The sequence below is a fragment of the Embiotoca jacksoni genome, unplaced genomic scaffold, assembly GCF_022577435.1.
Source record: "Embiotoca jacksoni isolate LCO1_2020_lvr unplaced genomic scaffold, fEmbJac1.0.p SCAF_4, whole genome shotgun sequence".
Lineage (NCBI taxonomy): Eukaryota > Metazoa > Chordata > Actinopteri > Embiotocidae > Embiotoca > Embiotoca jacksoni.
Window position 1 is genome coordinate 11,042,615 of NW_027185392.1, and position 23,057 is coordinate 11,065,671.

The 23,057-nt window shown below is 40.7% G+C and overlaps 2 protein-coding genes across 6 annotated transcripts in view; both read left to right on the forward strand.

The window, feature by feature from the left end:
• LOC138208791 (myosin-9-like) overlaps positions 1–11,960 on the forward strand; it is a 31,460-nt gene extending 19,500 nt beyond the window's left edge. Inside the window, exons 19-43 of the mRNA XM_069166908.1 lie at positions 844–965; positions 1,288–1,357; positions 1,472–1,632; positions 1,796–1,904; positions 2,553–2,684; positions 2,867–3,073; positions 3,159–3,296; positions 3,430–3,553; positions 3,664–3,835; positions 3,995–4,207; positions 4,794–4,938; positions 5,026–5,232; positions 5,424–5,528; positions 6,020–6,172; positions 6,664–6,912; positions 7,491–7,703; positions 7,924–8,136; positions 8,237–8,398; positions 8,873–9,001; positions 9,139–9,227; positions 9,495–9,618; positions 9,902–10,110; positions 10,200–10,308; positions 10,473–10,645; positions 11,089–11,960. Coding sequence (XP_069023009.1) covers positions 844–965; positions 1,288–1,357; positions 1,472–1,632; positions 1,796–1,904; positions 2,553–2,684; positions 2,867–3,073; positions 3,159–3,296; positions 3,430–3,553; positions 3,664–3,835; positions 3,995–4,207; positions 4,794–4,938; positions 5,026–5,232; positions 5,424–5,528; positions 6,020–6,172; positions 6,664–6,912; positions 7,491–7,703; positions 7,924–8,136; positions 8,237–8,398; positions 8,873–9,001; positions 9,139–9,227; positions 9,495–9,618; positions 9,902–10,110; positions 10,200–10,308; positions 10,473–10,645; positions 11,089–11,197 — 3,837 coding nt within the window. The 3' untranslated portion in view covers positions 11,198–11,960. The remainder of the gene's footprint in view (positions 1–843; positions 966–1,287; positions 1,358–1,471; positions 1,633–1,795; positions 1,905–2,552; positions 2,685–2,866; positions 3,074–3,158; positions 3,297–3,429; positions 3,554–3,663; positions 3,836–3,994; positions 4,208–4,793; positions 4,939–5,025; positions 5,233–5,423; positions 5,529–6,019; positions 6,173–6,663; positions 6,913–7,490; positions 7,704–7,923; positions 8,137–8,236; positions 8,399–8,872; positions 9,002–9,138; positions 9,228–9,494; positions 9,619–9,901; positions 10,111–10,199; positions 10,309–10,472; positions 10,646–11,088) is intronic.
• Positions 11,961–14,549: 2,589 nt separating this feature from the next.
• slc25a38b (solute carrier family 25 member 38b) lies at positions 14,550–22,575 on the forward strand. 5 transcript variants are annotated; one of them, XM_069167578.1, is made up of 9 exons: positions 14,550–14,763; positions 14,858–14,964; positions 15,306–15,454; positions 18,125–18,249; positions 18,698–18,782; positions 20,047–20,226; positions 20,708–20,876; positions 21,491–21,654; positions 21,773–22,575. In XM_069167578.1, the coding sequence occupies exons 3-9, from the start codon at positions 15,377–15,379 to the stop codon at positions 21,893–21,895; spliced, it is 924 nt and encodes a 307-aa protein (XP_069023679.1). In that variant the 5' UTR covers positions 14,550–14,763; positions 14,858–14,964; positions 15,306–15,376; the 3' UTR covers positions 21,896–22,575. The 5 variants fall into 5 exon arrangements, with proteins under 5 accessions (XP_069023679.1, XP_069023680.1, XP_069023677.1 ...); XM_069167579.1 differs by lacking the exon at positions 14,858–14,964 and having other exon boundaries at positions 14,550–14,825; XM_069167576.1 differs by lacking the exons at positions 14,550–14,763; positions 14,858–14,964 and having other exon boundaries at positions 14,993–15,454.
• The last annotated feature ends 482 nt before the right edge of the window (positions 22,576–23,057 follow it).

Sequence of the window (23,057 nt, forward strand, 5' to 3'; positions counted from 1 at the left end):
GATCCAAAACACACCAGCAAGTCCACCTCTGAATGGCTGAAGAAAATCAAAATGAAGACTTTGGAGTGGCCTAGTCAAAGTCCTGACCTGAATCCTATTGAGATGCTGTGGCATGACCTTAAAAAGGAGGTTCGTCCTGGAAAACCCTCCAATGTGGCTGAATTACAACAACTCTGCAAAGATGAGTGGGCCAAAATTCCTCCACAGCGCTGTAAAAGACTCATTGCAAGTTATCGCAAACGCTTGATTGCAGTTGTTGCTGCTAAGGGTGGCCCAACCAGTTATTAGGTTTAGGGGGCAAACACTTTTTCACACACAGCCATGTGGGTTTGGATTTTTTTTCTCCCTTAATAATAAAAAACCTTCATTTAAAAACTGCATTTTGTGTTTACTTGTGTTATCTTTGACTAATATTTAAATGTGTTTGATGATCTGAAACATTTAAGTGTGACAAACATGCAAAAAAAATAAGAAATCAGGAAGGGGGCAAACACTTTTTCACACCACTGTATATACACACACATACACACATACATACATACATACATACATACATATAGATAGATACACAGATCTAGTCCAATTTTTTTGTTGATGGGCATCTATTAGTGCATTACATTATTAAATACCCTTTGTCTGAATGTAAATGGGATGGGGTTGTTTTGCTCATAAGGGAAGCAAAACATTTTTATATAGATATAAAAATATATATAGATCTCTCTCTGTGTCACTCTATATCTATATCTCTCTATATATATATTTATCTAGAGAGATAGATAATTGTACCAGAGAACCTTCGCACATGAACAAATCCTTCATAATGGTCTTTGTTTTTTCCTTCAGGCTGGTAAACTGGAGTCTCACCTGGTTCTGGACCAGCTGAAGTGTAATGGTGTCTTAGAGGGGATTCGTATCTGCAGACAGGGCTTCCCCAACCGCATCGTCTTCCAGGAGTTCAGACAGAGGTGACAAACGACAGCAAACAGTTTTGTATTTACAAAAAGTTTTGTATTTTTATTGCCAACGATGTGATATTTAAAGAGCATACCTGTCTGACTTCTGTCTTATTTCATTCTACTCTAAAGAGATCACGCTCCCCTCAAAGCATTGTTTTTTTCCCGATGATATACAGGCTATTTGTTCTATTGGATGCACTCGACATGGATGACTGTAAAATACAGACACAGTTAATGTGCCTGAGTGCATTTTTCATCATAAAGTTGAATTCTTAAAAACAACTGCCGCCCTTTATCCACATTCAATTGAAGTCAAACTTCTGTCTCTCAGGTATGAAATCCTCACTCCTAGCGCTATTCCAAAGGGATTTATGGATGGCAAGCAAGCCTGTGTGCTCATGGTGAGAACAGTAAATCAGTTTCAGAGATCCGCAGTTTATCACAAGAGGAAGAAATGCTTCATCTAAACTCTCTTTTCATGCAACACCAAGTCACTTCTCTCTCCTCCATGTCAGATCAAAGCCCTGGAGCTGGACCCAAATCTGTACCGCATCGGTCAGAGTAAAGTGTTCTTCAGAGCTGGAGTCCTGGCCCATCTGGAGGAGGAACGAGACATGAAGATCACTGATGTGATCATCAGCTTCCAAGCCTGGTGCAGAGGATATGTGGCCCGCAAGTATGACGCTCGAGTCATTTGATGCATAACATTTTTAAAGTATTTTCCTCAATCAGCATCTATACATATGGGCAACACCTTTTCACAATGCTGTTTGTTTTACTCCGCTCCTCTAAGAAAAGAAAATATGATGACGAGAGAGCATTTTTTTAATTTATTCCAGAGCCTTTACAAAGAGAACGCAGCAGCTGACTGCCATGAAAGTGATCCAGAGAAACTGCGCAGCTTACCTCAAACTCAAGAACTGGCAGTGGTGGAGACTTTTCACCAAGGTAAGGGAATAATGAAGGCAGTTCAAGTTGGTCACATTTATCCACGTTAATAAGTGGTATTATTCTTCAAAGGGTTTGGTTGTTGATCCCAGCGAACACAAGGTAATAGTCCTGTTCAGAATCAGCTGTTCAGCCGTTCAGAAGACTTTAAAACAAGTTTATTCTTCTGATGCTGTGAGCCAATGACAAACCTGAATGATAACTTCTCTGCTGCCAGTAACCAAACCTGATTAATTTGGTGGCAGCTCAATGTTGAAAACTGTGTCATGCACACAGATAACAAAAAACATTAAAAAAAAAACATTAAAAAAAAAACATAGTTTACAAAAACTATAAAAGCTTTTTTTTATGATTAAAAGCACAAAAAAAAGTAAATTTTATATATCTCCATGTAAAATGGTCCCAATACACTTTACAATCACAGAGAACAAACACCATATTACATGAACATGAAACCAGTGAGCTACTCATTTATGATTATACATTCCAATTAATCTGGAGTTTTCTGTTATTTTGTTATTTTACTAATAATTTATGACAGTTTAATGATCGAAAAAGTAAACTATGCACAAGAAAAAAAATTTCCCCCAATATTTATGGTCAGAAAAGTCACCATATGTTTGTATAACGTTATTTTTTTTCATCTAGGTGAAGCCTCTGCTGCAAGTGACTCGGCAGGAGGAGGAAATGGTGGCCAAGGAAGAGGAGCTGATCAAGGTGAAGGAGAGACAACTGCAGGCTGAGGAGCAGCTCAAAGAATTTGAGACCAAGCAGCAACAGGTAGGAGTCACAATGCAGTAAACTATGATCAGTCTTCTTAATAACTATTGTATTCTAAACTCAGTCTGTGAAAAATTTACAAATGTATTTTTTAGATGTGCATTAGGTTTTCTTTTGTGTGGTTCTTCTGACTGATGCAGCTCTGAAATTTAATTTTCCCTCTCTGACTTTGACTTTGCTAGCTGAATGCTGAGAAGTTAGCTCTTCAGGAGCAGCTCCAGGCAGAGACAGAGCTGTGTGCAGAGGCTGAGGAGATGAGAGCCCGTCTGACCACCCGGAAGCAGGAGCTAGAGGAGATCCTGCATGACCTGGAGTCCCGACTTGAGGAAGAGGAGGACAGGGCCACTCAGCTACAAACTGAAAGAAAAAAGATGCAGACAAACATCACGGTCAGTAAATTCCCGATGACAGAATGTAAGATATGATGAAAAAACTTTGCATTTCCATCACGGATTGTTTGTGTTGTACTTTCAGGACCTGGAGCAGCAGTTGGACGAGGAGGAAGCAGCCAGACAGAAGCTTCAGTTGGAGAAGGTCACCACGGACTCCAAGCTGAAGAAATTGGACGACGACGTCATGGTGCTGGAAGACCAGAACAACAAGCTCAACAAGGTCACATTTAACGTGTCAACTTGGATCAATTCAAAATCCTGAAAAATATTTCTGTATCCCTGAAATATTCCATCACAAGTACATCATAAACAAAACAACCACAAGTAAAATTGTTGTTGTCTGCTGACCTCAGGAGAAGAAACTGCTGGAGGAGAGGATCTCCGAGTTCACCACTAACCTGACTGAGGAGGAAGAGAAATCCAAAAGCTTGCAGAAACTCAAGAATAAACATGAAGCCATGATCACAGAACTGGAGGGTAAGTGTTTGTTGTTTTTTAGATTCTTATTGTGTTTTTAATCCACTTTTTATAAAAAATAAAAATAAAAAAAAGGCAAGAAACATGAAAAAAATTAAATTTAAACACAGATCGTCTGAGAAAAGAGGAGAAGATACGTCAGGAGTTGGATAAGAACCGTCGTAAACTTGAGGGAGACTCTACTGAGCTCACCGACCAGATTGCAGACCTGCTGGCACAGATTGCTGAACTCCGAGCGCAGCTGGCCAAGAAGGAGGAGGAACTCCTCGCTGCACTGGCCAGGTGAGGGCAATATTTAATGTGTAGGTTTTTACTGCTGCGAAATAAAAAAGGGATTGTCTTTACCCTCACTGACACTTTACTTATACTCTTCCATGACATTTTAAACACAGTTGCTTATATTGAGGTGTATGTTGATCAGTTCTTTACCTTGACCTCCAGGATCGAACAGGAGGCTGCGGCCAAGAACATGGCCCAGAAAAAGATCAGGGAGCTGGAGGCCCAGATCTCTGAGCTGCAGGAGGACCTGGAGCTGGAGAGGCAGGCACGATCCAAAGCTGAGAAACACCGCAGGGACCTGGGAGAGGAGCTGGAGGCCCTAAAGACAGAGCTGGAGGACACTTTGGATTCCACTGCAGCTCAGCAGGAGCTGAGGTAACGCTCAGCATTGTATAGTTTCTAACAGATGTGAATTTCACAACGATTTAAAAAAAAAAAAAAAAGTATCACCTAAATGATGATTGGAAAAAAAAAAAATCAGTCTTAAAACCTCTTGTCCACTTGTCTTAACCATCTGATATGATATAAATAAGGACACACCGTATCTATATCTCTTATGTCTTCATGAGGCTAACAGAGAAGCCCTACATTACAGTGATTGTTGGATGGATGACATGTTAACATTTAAAGCTATCCTGATATGAACTGAAGTGTTCGATGGCACAAACTGGTTGACAGAATGTGACAAGTAGGTAAATCATGCAAGAGATTCACTTAAAACAAGTTAGATTTATTAGAAATAAACTAACGCAAACCAAGAATTGAGTTTAAAATCAGCTCTATCAGCAATGAATGGATGTGTGTCATATGTGCATGTGGAGTTGGTTAAAGTACAAAGAAAAAACAATGTTATTGAGGAAGAGATGAGGAGAGACAGACTGAACACATGAAAATATACCATCCTTTTCTCACATCTTGTTCCTTGTTCATTAGTTTTTCTTGTTCATTTGTTTCCATCCAGGACCAAGCGTGAGACGGAGGTTGCCCATCTGAAGAAGTCCCTGGAGGAAGACGCTAAGATTCACGAGCAGCAGATGGCTGACATGAGACATAAACACAATCAGGCATTTGATGAGCTCAATGAGCAGCTGGAGCAGGCCAAACGGGTAATGAATACAGTGGTCAGAAGATAAAATTACCACCAAACATCTGTATGACACCAGTAACATGTCTCACGTGTGTCGCCCCTTCAGAACAAAGTTTCAGTGGAGAAAGCCAAGCAGGCCCTGGATAGCGAGTGGAACGAGATCCAGATCGAGCTGAAGACTCTGACACAAGGCAAAGCAGACTCCGAGCACCGTCGCAAGAAGGCCGAATCCCAGGTTCAAGAGCTGCAGGTCAAATTTGGAGAAAGTGAGCGACAGAGGCAGGAGTTTGCGGACAAGATGACCAAGATGCAGGTATGGATGGAGCAGTCTCTGAGAGGTGGTTTACTGGTGGAGGATTGACTGAATGTTTACACAGAGGGTAAAGGATGTTTGAAATGAGGGATGTTTGTCATGATAGTTCTCTGAAGAGGGATGAAGTGGGAGGTTAGGATTACATTAATCTGTTTTCTCCCATTTATTAATTGTTTCTATCTGGTGTGTAGACGGAGCTGGACAGCGTAAACAGCTTCCTGAGTGAAGCAGAGGGCAAAAACATCAAATCCAGCAAGGACCTTTCTTCTGTGGAGTCTCAGCTGCAGGACGCACAGGTACAAACACAAATGCATACATGTTTTGTCACTGGTTTATCAGATGGTTCCTTTTGATATCTAACACACTCCTTTTTGTCTTACAATCTAAAATAATATGTTACTGTGCATTAACCCATGGCACTTCCTCACTCAAATCTGAACACAGATGTGATACACAAATAAAAAAAAAATATTTAACACTTTCTGAGGACATCAAAATATACCCAGGGTTCATCACAAATACACAACTATTAACCTGTGTAGAAAAGAAAAGTACTTGTTGTTCATGGTCTTCATAATCATGTTTGGAAGATTTTTTTATTTATTTTTATAGTAATTCAGTGACGGACTAAGGGGTAACATTTCAAACAGGAACTGATAATAGCAAGCTGGTGCATGGCTTTCCATTGTGCAAATTTTGCCAAATCAAAAATCGCAAAAAACAGAGCAAAAAGACAGCCGTTAAAAGGAGACTTCTCTCACGTGATATTTCTTGTACTGAAATCCAGGAGTTGCTCCAAGAAGAGACTCGTCAGAAGCTCTCCCTGTCCACCCGCCTGAGGCAGATGGAGGACGAGCAGAATGGCCTGCGGGAGATGCTGGAGGAAGAGGAGGAGAACAAGAAAAACGTGGAGAAGCAAGTTTCCACTCTGCAGACTCAGGTCGGTCCAAAGTCCCTTGTTAACGCACAGCATTTATATTTATTTAACACATCATTCAAAAGAGTCAATTTTTGATTTTTAGATCAGCAGTAATCATGAAATTGGTAATCAATCTGCAAAACTAATGACATCTCCATCTGACTTGCCAAATATGGTAAACATGGTAATGTAAGCAGCACAAGTATAGCCTCAAAGAGCTGCTGGCATTGCTGTAAAATCTTAGTGTTGTTTTAAATAAGGTGACAAAGTTATCTGTTAAACAGTTAACCAATAAAAATGCTAAATAAGAGGACATTTGCAGAGTCCGTGATAAATCTATAAGACCGAAACAAATTTCTCCTTATTCCACCTACTGAATGGTCTTTTTTTTTTTTCTTTTTTTTTTTGCCAGTAAAGAAGGACCTTCCACCTTACCGTCAACTTGATTAGGTCACCAGAAGTTGAAAATGCCTCCCAATTCACCCACATCTCATTTTGTTTTCTGTCTTCAGCTGGCAGAGATGAAGAAGAAGCTGGATCAGGAAGTCACGTCGCTGGAGGGGGCGGAGGAGTGCCGCAAGAAAGTCCAGCGGGAGTTAGACAGCATGATGCAACAGGTGGAGGAGAAGACGGCAGCCTACGACAAATTGGAAAAGACAAAAACTCGTCTACAGCAGGAGCTGGACGACCTCTTGGTGGACCAGGACCACCTGAGGCAGATCGTCTCCAACCTGGAGAAGAAGCAGAAGAAGTTCGATCAGGTATCATGTCAGCTGTGTATTCTGTGCCCGAAGCAAAGAGGCATAAAGGACTAAAATGTTTCACATTTTTCTTGTAAAATTTGATGTATATCTAATATTTTTTTTTAAGTCCAATTGAGCTTGGAAACTGATAAACAAGGAAGACATTGCTCAACACCTGCAGCATAAAAAGTTGCAGACAAATGATACATTTTAACATCGCTGCTAAAAGGATAACAATACAAGAAAAAGAAAAGGGCCAAAAGAGTAATTTATTATCACCACAAAATTGTTTCTAAAAAACATTTTGGTTGTACAATTCATCTGGTTGTTGTAGATAATGCGTGTTACGACTTGTTGAGGAGATGATGCTTAAACCTCACTAAGGTTCAGACATTATCATTTAATGCAATAATTAACCAGAATACCTTACGTTGGTTAAATGTGAACAAAAGTGTTCATTAATGGTCTGAGTAAGCTTTATTTGATAAAAGTGCATGGTCACAAAGCTTAAAACGTGGTTGTTTGTCTTAGCTAATGTTTTCAGTTCAGTTTCCTTTGGATTATTGACTTCCCTTCCTGATCATTCCTGTCCTTAGATGCTGGCAGAGGAGAAAGCTATTTCTACTCAGTACGCTGAGGAGCGTGACAAGGCCGAGGCTGAAGCCAGGGAGAAGGAAACACGAGCACTGACGCTGGCCCGCGAGCTGGAGACCATGACAGACCTGAAGGACGAGTTGGACCGAGCCAATAAAGTCTTCAAAGCTGAAATGGAAGACTTGGTGTCCTCCAAGGATGATGTCGGCAAGAGCGTAAGAGAACACAGTGGTGTCTTTTGATGCACGGAGAGCAACCAAGAAAGATGAACTCTTTCTGAATTATTTAGGAAATTGGTTTTGCTAAAATGTCAACACTGGAGACAAAGACTTTAATATTGCTCTCAGCAGTTGTTAAAGTGTTGTTTATAATCTTTGAGCCTTTTCACTGCTCCAAAATACTGAATGTGTAACGATGCAAACTTCTCGTCTGCAGGTTCATGAGCTGGAGAGGTCGAAGCGTGCCATGGAGCAGCAGCTGGAGGAGATGAGAGTTCAGCTGGAGGAGCTGGAGGACGAGCTGCAGGCCACAGAAGATGCAAAACTGCGTCTGGAGGTCAACATGCAGGCCATGAAGGCCCAGTTTGACCGAGACCTGCTGGCCCGAGACGAGCAGGGAGAGGAGAGGAGGAAACAGCTCGTTAAACAGGTACGAGAGAAGAATCAATGATTTCTGAAGTACACGATTTTTAGGTTCTTCACAAGACATTACAAATTGGAAATTACATTTTTACACTCACTTGCTTCAGGTGCGTGAGATGGAGGTGGAGCTGGAGGATGAACGCAAGCAGCGCACTCAGGCCCTCTCATCCAAGAAGAAACTGGAGATGGACCTAGCAGAGCTCGAAACCCACATCAATGCAGCCAACAAGGGACGGGATGAGGCCCTCAAACAGCTGAAAAAACTCCAGGTAATATTTGCATGGATCATCATGTATACACACGAGCATGGTTATTGCAATATTGGTTTTGCATAACTGAATCACTAATTAATATAAAAAAAATAATATGAACGAAAACAAAGACAATTGAAAAGTAATTGGCGCCACTTTCCACCAAAATTTGCTGACAGGTTACAATACAGATTAATACTAGAAAACAACTTGCTACATATTCTTTGTTTTCTGGTGCTGTTTACATATTTGTAAAAACAACAGACGGCCCTTATATTTGATGTCCAATCAATTCAAAAACAAAAGCTTCATGGGTAACTCCTACAGTTATGTAAGCACAGAAAATATATAGTTTGGTCCGTTAGACACCTTCTCTTTCAGAAGTGAGTCCACAGTCTTGTAAACACTGAGAGAAACATACTTTGTTTGGAAAACCCCTTGCAATGATAAGTGTCTAACTTCAGAGCTGATGTCTGCATGTCCACACTACAGGCCCTAATGAAAGAGCAGATGAGGGAGGTGGATGAGCTCCGCTTGTCCAGAGAGGAAGCTGTCAACGGGGCCAAGGAGACGGAGAGGAAGCTCAAGTCTTTGGAGGCAGATTCCCTGCACTTCCAGGAGGTATAAAACAATGGAGACAAGCAACTGAAAGATCTGAGGCCTGCCTGCAGGACTAAATGTTATAGATAGTATATACTGTATCACCAGCCTCTGTGCGACTGAGCTTTAAAATCTTTATAAATTCCTATCTCCACCAGGATCTGGCCACTGCAGAGAGACTCAAGAGACAGATTCAGACCGAGAGAGATGAGCTCCAGGAAGAGATGAACGGCAGCAACTGCAAGAAGTATGAACCAAATATACAGTGTATATTAGAAGAAATGAAGTACATTCACTCACACAATGCATATAAGCTGTAATGGTATGCATGCTCAAGTTTCAGCAGCACATTTGCAACCATGAAAAAAAAGAAACTATAAAAATGTGGTTGTAGTCCATTTCTTAGATGAGAGTTGACAGTTTCGACTGTAATATAGTCAGTTCAAACGAAACCTACAAGTTTGGTTCAGTACGTCAACTGTCACTTCTGCTCTTACTCACTCGTTGTTGGCAGTTCTCTACTAGCAGATGAGAAGAGGAGGCTGGAGGCTCGTATCACCCAGCTGGAGGAAGAGCTGGAGGAAGAGCAGCTCAACACAGAGATGGTCAACGATCGTCTGAAGAGAACCACACTGCAGGTAGGACACTCGGTATTTCTGTTATCTGTTGAGCTGCTCATCCTTTTGTCTTTTTGTTTGGAAGTAGAAGGAAAAAAATGTAATGTTCAGGGGAAGGTAATGGGTGTGTGTGCACATTTCTGGCTTAGTAATGACAAAAATATGGAAAATCCATATAAAAAGACTGAAGGTTGAGCTTTGCGGTGGATAAACGGAAGATGAAGAAAATCTAAAATGACTTTACTACTTTACAATATACATTATTTTAACAGTATCTCTACTGTGTGTGTGTCTGTGACATCAGACTGAGCAGCTGACCACAGAGTTGGGTGCAGAACGCAGCACCTCCCAGCGGCTGGAGGGATCTCGTTCGCAGCTGGATCGCCAGAACAAGGAGCTGAAACTGAAGCTGCAGGAGCTTGAGGGAACCGTCAAGTCCAAGTATAAGTCTACTATTACCACCATGGAGGCCAAGATTGCTCAGCTGGAAGAGCAACTTGACATAGAGTCAAAGTGAGCGGCAGTGAAATGATCCCTTTGTAAACCAGTCCAAAACGACTCTTTTGTACTCAGTCTTAACACTGCACTGCTAATCGTTTCAGGGAGCGCCAGCAGGCCTCCAGGCTGGTCAGGCGGACAGAGAAGAAGCTGAAAGAGATGATTCTACAGGTGGATGATGAGAGGCGCAACACGGAGCAATACAAAGATCAGGTGATCCTCGTCACTAAACTACTTTTACTTTTCATTTCCAGATTATTAGAGAGAAGAGAGGAGTCTTATTGTGTAGTTTGATCCTGACATGAATCCTTGCTGATCTGCTTGTATTGTTTTTGGCACTTTTTTTCTGTATTGCTAAGTGAAACTTCTCCCCGCAGGCGGACAAGATAAACAGCCGAATGCGTCAACTGAAGCGCCAGCTAGAGGAGACGGAGGAGGAGCTGACGAGAGCCAACGCCTACCGCAGGAAGATGCAGAGGGAGCTGGAAGATGCCACTGAGTCAGCAGACGCCATGAACCGTGAAGTCAACTCTCTGAAGGGCAAGCTCAGGTAGAGGCATCTAACATTTAATCCGTTTACATTTAATCAAGCATTTAATCAGTTAAAGGAGAACTACATACATTTTACACTTGACGATTAGTTCTTGCTCTGACTGAGAAAAAAGTTGTATAATGTAATGTCTTCTGGGGCTCTGAAGGAGCTCTGTCAAGTCGAGGCCCAGAAAGTGTACTAAAGAAGAAGCTGAATTAAGTTGCATTATGGGAAGTGTAGGGTCCAGGGTTTTGGGAGTTTTAACTAAGTTAAGGGCAGAGCAGCAGATGAGATATGTTTCAAAAAGTCTGTCGTGAGTCCCAGAAGTGCAGCACAAAATCACTGCTTAGGTTAGGTCGTTACTTTGCTTGTGACTCCACTCATGAATACGGTCTCATCATTGCTACTTCTGTACGTATTTGTGCTGCTCCTGACGGTGTTTTAACTGATTTGTTTTAAAGACGTGGAGACTTGCCTTTCAATTTGCGACGTACCATGAATCGCAGTGGATTGGACAGCGATGAGGATGTGGATGTGCCGACTGAGACATCGGAGCCTGCAGCTGAGTGAACGGAGGAGAAGCCAAAAGGGAAATATTTTATAGAATGTAGTCGTCCCGCAATATAGTAAAACTTTAGCCATGCAAATTATAAAGGACTCAAACTTGTACTTCCCTTGTTCCTTTCTGTGATGCATTTATATTTGGCCAAATAATCGTATTCGTCTCGGTGAATGTAAGCAATGTTTTTCTACAAAAGCTTTACAGAAACCTTTCTTGCTCTATTTTTCTACTTAATGGGTTTATTATATCAACAATACTGCTCTTTTATCAAGCCATTGCATTGCAGTCATTTGCAGTCATCAAGAGTTTTGATGCAGTAACAAACTACAGTTCACATTAGTTGGTATTATTAAACTATCTGAACTGTATGCTCTTCCGCTTACTGTGTTATTACCTCGACCAAAATTGCACAGCGCCAACTTGGATAAAACACACAAGATTGGGAATGTCCACTGAAGTGTGGTATAGATAAAATGCTATAATGTTGGTGAAAAGGTTGGTACACATGTTTTACTATCATCTGTAAGAGTGGCGTTTGTCTCTCACTGGTTTTACACTTTGGTTATTGGTGGTGGGTCATCATGTATTAGCTTTCCACAGCAGAAGAGTTTTCTATCAACGCTTAAGTCTTGAAATGTTGAATCCAGCATATATATATAAATATATATATAAATATCACACCCTACTATCAAAGGTCACTGATGCCAACATTGTAAGGCTACTCTATATTTTATAAAATAGCTAAATGCAATAAAATTATGAAATATCAAATGCATTTGACTTCCTCATTTCTTGTTTGAAAAGTTGTAGTTTTAAAGACTAGGTCTACATTTCTTTAAGTCTGAGACTATATAATGGCTGATGTAGTTGTAGTCGTTTTACCCAAAAATTTTAGTAATCCTTAATGAGGATTGTTTGCTCTTACTCTTAATGGCCTTAAGAGATTCTACTTTTTATTCTACTGATTCTACTAACAGATTGATATTTTCTGTCATGGAAAAAAACAATTATTTTTTTCACACTGAATTCAAATAATTTTTTTGTTCAAGTGTTTACACGCACACATGGAAAAGCATCATTTGATCCTGAGGCCAAATATAGGCAAAAATCGAAATACTTTTACACTTCAGGAGAACGCTTTACATATTTCATATGTAATGTCAGCCTTATTTTATAGAACAGGTAATATACAATAATATTTTTTGTTTTATCCTGTTTGACTTGCATTTGAATTATTTTGTATTTTTTTTTTCCATCTGCACTTTCTATACTTCAGCTGCTGTGAAGACTGAATTTGCCTTCTGTGGGATTAATAAAGTTTTTTTCTCTTATCTTAAAAAACTGTCTCATAGTAAAGGTCTAAAATTATAAACTATAATTAAAACTGAAAGCCAGTGATATGTGGCCCCTCGCACACTGCAAGTCGGGCATCCAGCAGCACGCCAAGGTCCGCATAGTTCCGCTTGCAGTTTTAATATTTTTCTCGATCGCATTCATTATTCTTCTTTAAAAAAAAAAAAAGAAAAAAAAAAAAGGCTTTTTTTGGTGGCTTCAAAACATCTTCAAAAACCCATAAAAAGTTGGCACCTAAAGCAAGTTTCGTGAGGTTTGGAGCATCGTTTGACCTTAAACATCAACTTCCTGTGTCACGGAGAAACATCAAACTTAGCCGAATTGCCTTGTCGATACTATATACTCTATACTATATTCTATATATGCTATACTCTATAGTATAGCATATATAGTATAGAGAGTATATAGTATAGACTCTATACTATATTCTATACTATATACTATATACTATATATTCTATATACTATATATTCTATACTATATATTCTGTATTCTATACTATATATTCTATACTATATATTCTATACGATATACTATATATTCTGTACTATATATTCTGTATTCTATACTATATATTCTATACTATATATTCTATATTCTATACTATATACTATATATTCTGTATTCTATACTATATATTCTATATTCTATACTATATATTCTATACTCTATACAAAAATGTATTTTGGGTCACTTTAGTATGACTTTTCTTTGAATCTTTTGTACGACATAATATGACTTTGTTTTATCATATTTTGGACAACATACTTTGGATATTTTGAATGACTTTTTTTTTATCAGTCATCCATATGACCTTTTTCTGAACTGACATGCCATGCCTCAAGTTATTTCTCACTGTGAGGAGGCAACTGCTCTAACCAGAAGAAAAAAACAAGTCTCTTTTGGACTTTTTGTTTGGTTTGTTTTTTATATTGTTGTTGACCTTTGGTTCGGTATGTACAAACGTACAAACCTGAAGCCGTGTGGCTTTACCCTTAGAGGGACTCGCAGTAGGAGGTCTTGCCCTCCGTGAATCACGTGGCTTAACCTGACGAGGATTCGCTCTCCGTGAGGCTTATGAAGGGGACTCGCCCTCCATGAACCATGAACCACCTGAGCAGGGCTCGTCGTGGACCGCTGGACTATCTTCGGCAGGAGAAAGAGTTTCACGGAGTTCACTCAGAGCTTCCAGTGACTCGGCCGACACTGGTTAACTTAACAGGTAAAAGACTCTAAAGTGTCGGCTGAGTCACTATATATATTATATATATGTATATATAATGTATATAATTAGATATAGACAGGTGGAATTTGAACCATTAATATCAACCTGTTGGTGGTGATTCAACTTTTAGTGAAGTGGAAACGTTTGGAAAAACTGAAAAAGTTTTGCATTCACTACACATTACAGTAAGATATTTAATATCACTGCAGACCCCCTTGAAAACACGCATATCTACTATCCAAAGAATGTCTGCGGCAACTTTGGTCGCATTTGCATGAATATTTGTGGACGGTGGAGTTATAGGTTGCAGTGAGCCAAAGATTAGTCATAATGTTATCTGACTCCTGAGAAGATTGGTGGCTCAGTGGTTAGCAATGCTGCCTATCAACTAGAAGGTTTGGGATTAGATTACCCCCTTTGTAATCCAAATTATGAAAAAAAAATAAAAAAAAAAATAAAAAATCATACTACAGCAAAAAGTGACCTAAAAGTCATTTTTGGGTCAAATGGCGACTAAATTCAAAATGGTGGAATGTAACTTTCAGTGCTCGGGCCCTAAATATGTTATATTTATAGTTGTAATAAATTATTAGACAAATGGGACCATTTTTTTTTTTTTTTTTTTTTAATTGTTGACCATTGTAACAAATGTCTTGGTAGTTGTAAAACCATAGAGCGTATATATTGCAAAACTTGAACCTTACAGTCCTTCTGGTGTCGAGTCCGCTGCAGGATGTTTCCTCTCGGGACTGTCAGAAGGTCGAACAGCGCCACCGTGTGGCCGCTACCGGAAATGCACTGAGGTGAGTCTGCACGCGGCGGTTTGGTTTTGGAAAAAACTTAAAAACGTTTCAGTTCATTACATCTCGGCGCCTCGTGCAAATGCAGATGTGTCCCCAAAAAAACAAAAAAACAAACCCTCCGTTTGGGACACGAGTCGTTAAATGTTTGTCTCTTTAGACGAGAGACGATTTGAAGTTGATCAACTTACTGAAGGTGAGCGAGCCAACACTGACGGTAGCTACCGAGCCTGGACAGAAAGTCCCGTCGAGACTACAGTAAGTGTTTTGTTTTGTTTTGGTTTTTTTAGATAAAGTTGTCAAACTGTGTCGGTGATTACGCAGCATGGAGTCTGTGCGGCGAGCCGCGGTGACCGTGACGTCACCTTCACTGCGCCACAACAGACCGCAACGTTAGGTAAGAGCAGCTAGCCGGCTAACTTAGCCTGCTAGCAAGTTGACTTTTTTTTTTTTTTTTTTCACATCAGAAATCAGCAGCTGGATGTTTTTAAGCTAACGAGGTTGTTGTTGTTTTTTTTTTACGGCGTTTCCCTCCAGAGTAGAGAAGTTTGTTTGAACCGGTCACTTGTTGTTTGACGTGGTTATCTGCGAGCTGATGTGAAACTGTTTCACTGAACCTTTACACACTCTTGACAGCGAGCTCAGCTACCTAGCCGGCTGCTACCGGCGAGACACGCGGGCGACCTCCTTGTTTTGAAATGTGATTCATGATTATTATTATTATATTATTTTTTTTAGAAACGTTGGCTGAACTTAACCAGCTTCAGGAAAACAAACTGGACTCCTCCGACTCCGCGTCCAGCTCAAAGATGGAGTCAGCAGCGGTGAGTGTCGCACAGTCACGTGATCTGACGGCAGGCGATGCAACACCGGCTTCACCCGACAAAGTAGGGATTGTTAGTCGGGATTGTTAGTCGGGATAATCCCGTGTGTGAAACTATCCACTTTGATGTTGGTAACGTGTGTGTGTGTGTGTGTGAATAATCTTGCAGGTGATGATATCCTGTATCACAGATTAGGTGACCAGCTGCGCTCATATCGGGACTACGTCGCAATTTTAATCCCATTTCCTGTTTTACGTATTGAGATGATATCCCACATTTTGACCGGCTGTAGTTTTTTTTTAAAACTCAGCATCCGGACATGCTGTTACAACAAACATGTCCCCACTGAAAAGTAAACAGGAGGTGAAACGCGAGTTACTAAATTATCCGTCTGTTGGGAACCACAGGAGGTAAATCATACAGGACCGTGGCAGCAAGCTGGTACTACACAAGACCGTCAGCTTTGTTTTATGCTTCCTGTATTATGTTATGTCCTTCACATGCTAAAGGCCCGACCTCTAACCTGCATTTTGTATGCGTGTTTATTTTATAAGTTGGATAGACTTATCAGGATTTAATACCACCTTTAATGCGATTGGTAATGCGTCCAACACAGACTCTGTTTCTTACATTTGGTTTGTGGGGATCTGGTCACCCTAATCAGTGTGATTTTAATCAGTTTTGTGATGTAGTAAACTGAGTAACACACAGTCAAAATCATACTAAAGTCTGATGCGTATCGGGCAGTGTTGCTTACTGACTTACAGCATTGTCAGACTTAATACACGCACAGACATTCAAGTTAACTTCATCATGAAAGAAACTATAAGAAATCTCTCACTGTGGAAACATTTACTTTATATTAGAGGGGAGGGAAGATTTGATGCAGCATAGTGTTGGCATTGTTTATGTGGCAATATTGTATTGATAAATAAACAAGTATCAATATCGCATTATATAAATACATTTGTCAGGCGTGTACAACATTTATGATGGGTTTTTATGACGGTGTTGGTCAGTCTGTCTGATCCAATTTTGCAGCAATAAAAATGATTGGGAAAAATATGTGAGATGAACAGGCAGAACATTTTATGTTGTTAGATAAAACATGTTGATAAAGTTGGGAACATAGTTTACTGTTGACTAAATTGCATTACATGTTATTACAGTACTCGGCATACTGCAAACTGTTTGTGATGGTATCATATCCTGGGGCTTCTTGTGATTCACACCCCTGCTGTACAGCATAACTGCACATTGCCTGAAGTTAAAAAACAAACAAAAACATCCACCTCTTCGCTATTTGTGTCACATTTAGTCTAAATGAGTCATAAATATTCAGTCCTCGCTTTCTCCTGCCAAGGTAAAAAGAAAACAAAATATGTTCATTAATTGTGTTTTATTACCAGCGGAGAGGAACACTTGATTGCAAGCAAATTTGTAGATGGCTGCTTAATAATTTGTGCAAATATACTCCTGTAACATACATTTTCTGTGACCAACATTGAAAGTCCACACACACACACACACACACACACACACACACACACACACACATGCGCGCGTGCACACACACATACCACTTCATGACTCATGCCATTTGACAAAGATGCAGTTTAGCAGTGAGCTTTGCAGAGGGTGGAGAGCGCAATACAGATGTGTGAGTGTGTCCCTGAAAGATAAAGATAAAAGCTCAGAAAAACGCAGGCTGGATTAAGCTTCTGCTTTGGCTGCGAAACGGGGGGGAAGGAGGACAAGAAGCAGGAGAAAGCCATTGTGGGCTGGTGGGAGAGACGGGGAGAAAGAGGGGAGAGGAAGGTTTGTTAGCGAGGTGGAGGTTTATTTTGTAATATGCTGTTTGTAACAGCAGCATCACAGAGAAGGAGGTGAAAGAGGGCAAAATGCAGGAAAAGCAGGATTCTCAGAGTCGAGCCCCTGACAGCCAGGGGAAGGTAGGAGTGTGTGTGTTTGTGCCCAATGTGTGTGCTTAAGTGGCACGTGTTTGGTGTCGGCATGTGTTGTTGACATGTTGATGTGTTGTTATTGACGCCATAAATTGTGGTCATTGCCTTCAGATGAGCATTTTTTGCCTGTTTACATGACTTCTGTGCAACTGTTTACCTTCAGATGAAGCTAAATTCAGCGTGTGTGTGTGTGTGTGTGTGTGTGTGTGTGTGTGTGTGTGTGTGTGTGTGTGTGTGTGTGTGTTGTCTCTGCTCATCTCCATCAGCTGCATGCTGTAGGAACCTGGCCTCTGCTCTGTGCTACAGGCTTGTTTTTCTTGCAACGAAAACGTCACAAATATTTATATTAAAGTCCAGTTTATGTATGTTTTATGTATATAAGTTAATGTTGATTATTCTCAGCCACATTTTTGTCGTGTCTACATTTTCTTATGCCCAGTTGTTTGTGTATGAATGTGTCTGCCATTCAACAAGAGGTGATCAGTGCAGAGGAAGATGTTGAATGACACATTTCTCTCTGCCTTCTCTCTTTTCTCTGTCTGTCTTCTTCTGTCTCTCTGTCCATAATTTTAATTTCTCCCTACATTCTTCTCTCCATGTCCACTGTCTGTGCTCTCCGTCCGACATTTCCCTCTCCTCTCGCTTGTCTCTCTCGTCCTCTCTTTGCCATTCCCCCATCTCTTCTGTCTTTTTATCCCTCGGCCTGTCTTCTCTATCGTCCTTCTTCGTGTCTCTCTCTCTCTCTCTCTCTCTCTGTTATCGTCCTTAGGCTCATCCAGCTCTTAAAGCATTTATGTGTGGCTCTCTCAGTGGCACCTGCTCTACGCTGCTCTTCCAGCCTTTGGATCTGGTCAAGACTCGGCTGCAGACCCTGCAGAACAACGCCAAGCCAGGGTGTGACACACACACACACACACACACACACACACACACACACACACACACACACACACACACACACACACACACACACACACACAGAGTGCATAGCAGGACAAAATTTGCTGGCAGTGTCAGCCTGAATCTGTTGTTATGACCTATATAGAGCAATTAGTCACACCAGCACCATATAATCATACTGTCAGACTGCTTGTTTGGAATTATCACCACTGTGGACAGGAAGAGGAAATGTTAACATCTGAAAGTGGATTTTTTTTTTTTTTCTTTTTTTTCTACATTTTAGCACAGAGCTCCAGAGAATAATGTCTATGGGGAATAACAGTACACAACAATCACTCACCGCAGTCTCAAGTGCTTATCTTCAGCCTGTCTAAGTGTTTATATCTTTATATGTTTGCACATTTGAATCTGTCTCTAACTATTCCTCAATGTCGTCTTGTAGTGCACCCAAGGTGGGGATGTTTGCCGTTTTCATCAATGTCATTAAGACGGAGAATTTCTTCAGTCTGTGGAAAGGAGTTTCACCAGTGAGTATAACTGACCTTGTTTATTTATTTTTTTTCAACATTTGCAATGAATCCAGCAGGTATAAATCCTGTTGTTGCACGTTTGTGTGTGAACAGTAGGCAGTTTGTATTCCTGCACCAATCCCCCGACACTCGACCTTTCAGCTCACATTAGCATTTCCTCCCTGCCTTGCCTCAAGTAGCAGACAGACACTCGGCCATTTGAAATCTGCCTTTCATTTTAAATGTCGAAACTATTCAAGGACACTTGAATAAAAAATAAAATAAACTGCCTCTTTGGCTTAAATTTCTATGGGCCTGTTCACACCTGCCATTATCATGCGTCTTGAGGGACCTCTTAAGATGAGCTCTCACTTCCCTGCTCTACATGCAAAAAAAACCACATGCATTACCTAAATAAACAACCCTTACAAAAACACAGAGAGGACTCTTAAGCAACAGGCATTTAACAGAAACATCCTTGCTCACTCCAGCCTCCATTTTAATTTATCAGAAGTTTATGATGTATTTTGTATTTGTGAATGTCTGAACACTCAAGTTTGTAATTCACAAATACGAACCTACAAGTTTCGACCTGATCACGTTGGGTTAGGCTCAGAATATTGATTTATTAAAGTCTTCTTAAACCACAGCTGTGGTTCTGATGTGTGTCAGAAATCGAAGACCAGGCTAACTAAAAATTTAAAACTAAACCCAGAGGAGGCTTTGGTGAAACAAGCATCAAGTAAACAACCTGTTGTTGTTGTTGTTTTTTATTCAGTTAACAGCTGCTTTATAACCACGACTTCAGTTTGTAGGTAAATCTCTTTACTTTCTCTGCAGATCAGCTGCGCTCGGTAGAATCACGCAGTTTTTTTTTTCTATTAGATATTTGTATTATTTATTCAGAGGGTGACAATTGAGGAGGTCGTTCAGTGGGACGTATGCGTCTCAGACCTCTTCCGAATGTGGTCTATGCTGATCAGATCCTTCACAGCTGTTCTTAGAGCTGTCCACTTGTGATTGAATCACCCAGGACACATTAATGCCATGTGTGAACAGGATCTTAGTCAAACAAAACTAGTATTTACAAACAGTCGAAACGGTAGCATGATTTTTCTTTAGCGTTTAAATATTGTCGTTGAACTAAAATGTTAAAAATGCATTGACACCCTGACGCCAATATACTTTGCATTACACCCTGAAACCACCTTTAACAGCATCACAATGTATAAACAAAGAAGCTGAACTGAAAAATGTCAAACTGTTATTTCTTCCTGCGCAGTCATTTGTACGCTGCATCCCCGGAGTCGGTATCTACTTCAGCACCTTCTACTCCTTGAAGCAGCACTTCTTCCTGGAACGGGCGCCCAACGCTGGCGAGGCTGTTCTGCTCGGAGCGGGTGCCAGAGCGCTGGCTGGAATCTGCATGCTGCCATTCACAGTCATCAAGACACGCTTTGAGGTGAATACCAGTTTCTCTACTTACTAACAGACCTTAGTCAGAGGCCATCGACCTCAGATGGTCGGTGTGATTTATGGATCAAGTCAAATTAAAGAAATAAAATGTCGTATAATCTACTCAGTCGGTCAGTTAGTCATGAGCAATTACTTGTCTTTATCGTCTATTTTAAGGTGTGCACTGTTTCCTGTATTTTGTTGAGCCACTTTGTCTGTTGAAATATCATCCTGGGATAAAAGGTCTTTAAGAGACACGTGTCAAATAAATGGAAAAAAAAATGTAATGAAGAATGTAAGCATGAAAATATTTCCGTCCCCACATTTTCTTGCCTGCATCTTTACTGTCACTAAAGACATTAATGCCAAAAAACAATGACACGAGTGTTTTCAGCTGATTAGGCTTCACTTCTGCTGTTACCAAAGCAATCATGAGATGTTTCATGCTGCTTTTGTTTGTTTGTTTGTTTGTTTGTTTATTGTTTCAGAGTGGCTGTTATAACTACGTGAGTGTGGCCGGCGCTCTGAGGAGTGTGTATGAGACAGAAGGAGTCAGGGCTCTGTTCTCGGGGCTGACCGCCACGATGCTCAGAGACGCTCCTTTCTCCGGCATCTATGTCATGTTTTATAGCCAGTCCAAGAAAGCGCTGCCTCAAGGTGAGAGCCAAGCTCGATCAGCAGTTCAAAACGGAGGTCCATACATTGTGAATTGCTTCATTTATGCATCTGTTCTCTTACATTACTAATAGTTTTACAGCTGTTTAGATCCTCCTGATTTTATGGGCATTTGTTTTATTAATAAAAACAAAACAAAAAAAAAACACTAGAAAGAAAAAAGTCAAAAACACTTTGCTGGGGTGGAATAGTTGGTGCATCAATAAAACGAAAATACAACAGTGCACCTCACTTTTTCATTCAGATGCACCCAAAAGGAGGTCACAAAATATAGTATTTGTTGAAAATGCGAATGTCTGCACACCCAGACCTGCTAAACTTCAGGCTCACTGGTGCAGCCAATGTGACCAAAATCACCAGACTGGATATGAAGCATGGGACAAAAAAAAAAAATGGGGGCAGATGGAAACATACAAACCATGAAGGAGACTATAAAGTTCCCCAAATACATAACATGAGATGAATACCACATTTCCATTATGTTTTTCTCACACTTTTCCTTTGTGATTCGACAGGTTTTTAGTTACATCATTTTATGTGTATTTATTTTGCAATTTGTTCAATAGCACCCAACTGATACCTGGCTTCTTTCTCAGAGGTGACGACAGCAGCCTACGCCCCGCTGGTGAACTTCGGCTGTGGGATGGTGTCGGGTGTCATGGCATCGGTGGTCACACAGCCTGCAGATGTGGTGAAGACCCACATTCAGGTCAGCCCGTCGCACTGGAGGACAGCAGATGCTATTCGCTACATCTACAGGGTGGGTACTCGCATGCATGTCATTTTCTGTGAGAAGCAGCACTATTTTAAAACGATAGCGTGGCCACTGCACCAGGATCCTATCACGCTGATCTTTCCTGCACTGTCCTCTCCCTCAGGAGCACGGCATGGGTGGGTTTTTTCGCGGGGCTGTGCCCAGGTCTCTGCGACGCACTCTGATGGCTGCTATGGCTTGGACTGTCTATGAACAGCTGATGGCTCGAATGGGCCTTAAATCCTGAAGAGAATCTGTGTGGAGCATCAAAAAAAAAAAAAAAGAGTGATAAAATATATTTTTTCACTGAAAGCCTGACACGGGAAGAAAAAGAAGTTAAGGAGCTTGTTAAAGACAATGAATCTACACTCCCAAGGATTTTGAGAAGAGGAACCAGGTGGATAAATGTGTGAAAAAAAGAGAGTAAGAATGCTGTGTTTGTATTTGTGTTTTTGCTGTTATTTAAATGTTGGTAAAATATGCCTGTTTGAGGTTGTGATGTTACACCTCTTCTGTCAGTCTTGGACTGTAGTCAAACTCCCTGCTGTGAAATGAACTTCCCTTCTTCTATTTATGTTCCAACCCCGAGGGGAACAGGGTCAATAACTCTTCCCGGCAGCAGAGTTTGGCTTTGACAAGGTGTTTTAAAAAGGCTGTCCAGACAAAGAGGACACCTGGGATGTTGGTGTACCGCACGTCTGCCGAGGAAACTGAAAACGAAGCACTGCAGGAATGAAGAGAGGAGCTCTGGCTTCTGCCATGTTTGTAAAATTTGCAAAAGATTGAGCAATGAATGATTCTTACTTGTTGAAGGAAACATTTGCTTAATGCTTTGACAATCACAGGTACTTGCTCAGCTGCATTATGGGGAAAAAAAATCTAGACTAACTCCAATAATCACAATAAAGCCTTTGTTGCCACTCAAAACTATGCGAATTGAAACTTTGTACATAACTGTGGTGCATTTTTACAGAAATAATAAAAGTCACATCTGTAGCTAAAATACATTTAAGACCTGTAGCGGCTTGTTAGAGACATCAGGATTTTGTGGATTTTTCTGAGTTTTGTAACTTCAGCGCTTAATTGTTTTTGAGGAATTGAGCTGTTGAGACACCCTGTGGAGTTTTTGACCACTCGTAGTGTTGTGGATTATGGATGTTATGAATGGCACCTAACGGGTTTGTGGGTATTGTGTGCAGAACAGCAACGCAATAAACAGTCCTGCTGCTGGCTTCTCTTTAGTGGAGGAGTTCGAAATAATTAATTATTGTTCGGATCAAAGTGTATCAATATGCATCCACAGTGTAAACTATCTGAAGAATTTAGAAAGTCTTGGTGACATGACGGGCGCCGATGCCCAGTGTGATCTTTCATATAACGGGAACGGTTAGTAAAGAGAGACATTTATA

Excerpts from the sequence above, each read along its gene's own strand:
- slc25a38b (XM_069167576.1), top strand. The coding sequence starts at position 15,275 with ATGATTATTATTATTATATTATTTTTTTTAGAAACGTTGGCTGAACTT. Across the intron at positions 15,455-18,124 it reads CACCGGCTTCACCCGACAAA|GCTCATCCAGCTCTTAAAGC; the intron begins GTAGGGATTGTT and ends TATCGTCCTTAG. Across the intron at positions 20,227-20,707 it reads TCATCAAGACACGCTTTGAG|AGTGGCTGTTATAACTACGT; the intron begins GTGAATACCAGT and ends TTATTGTTTCAG.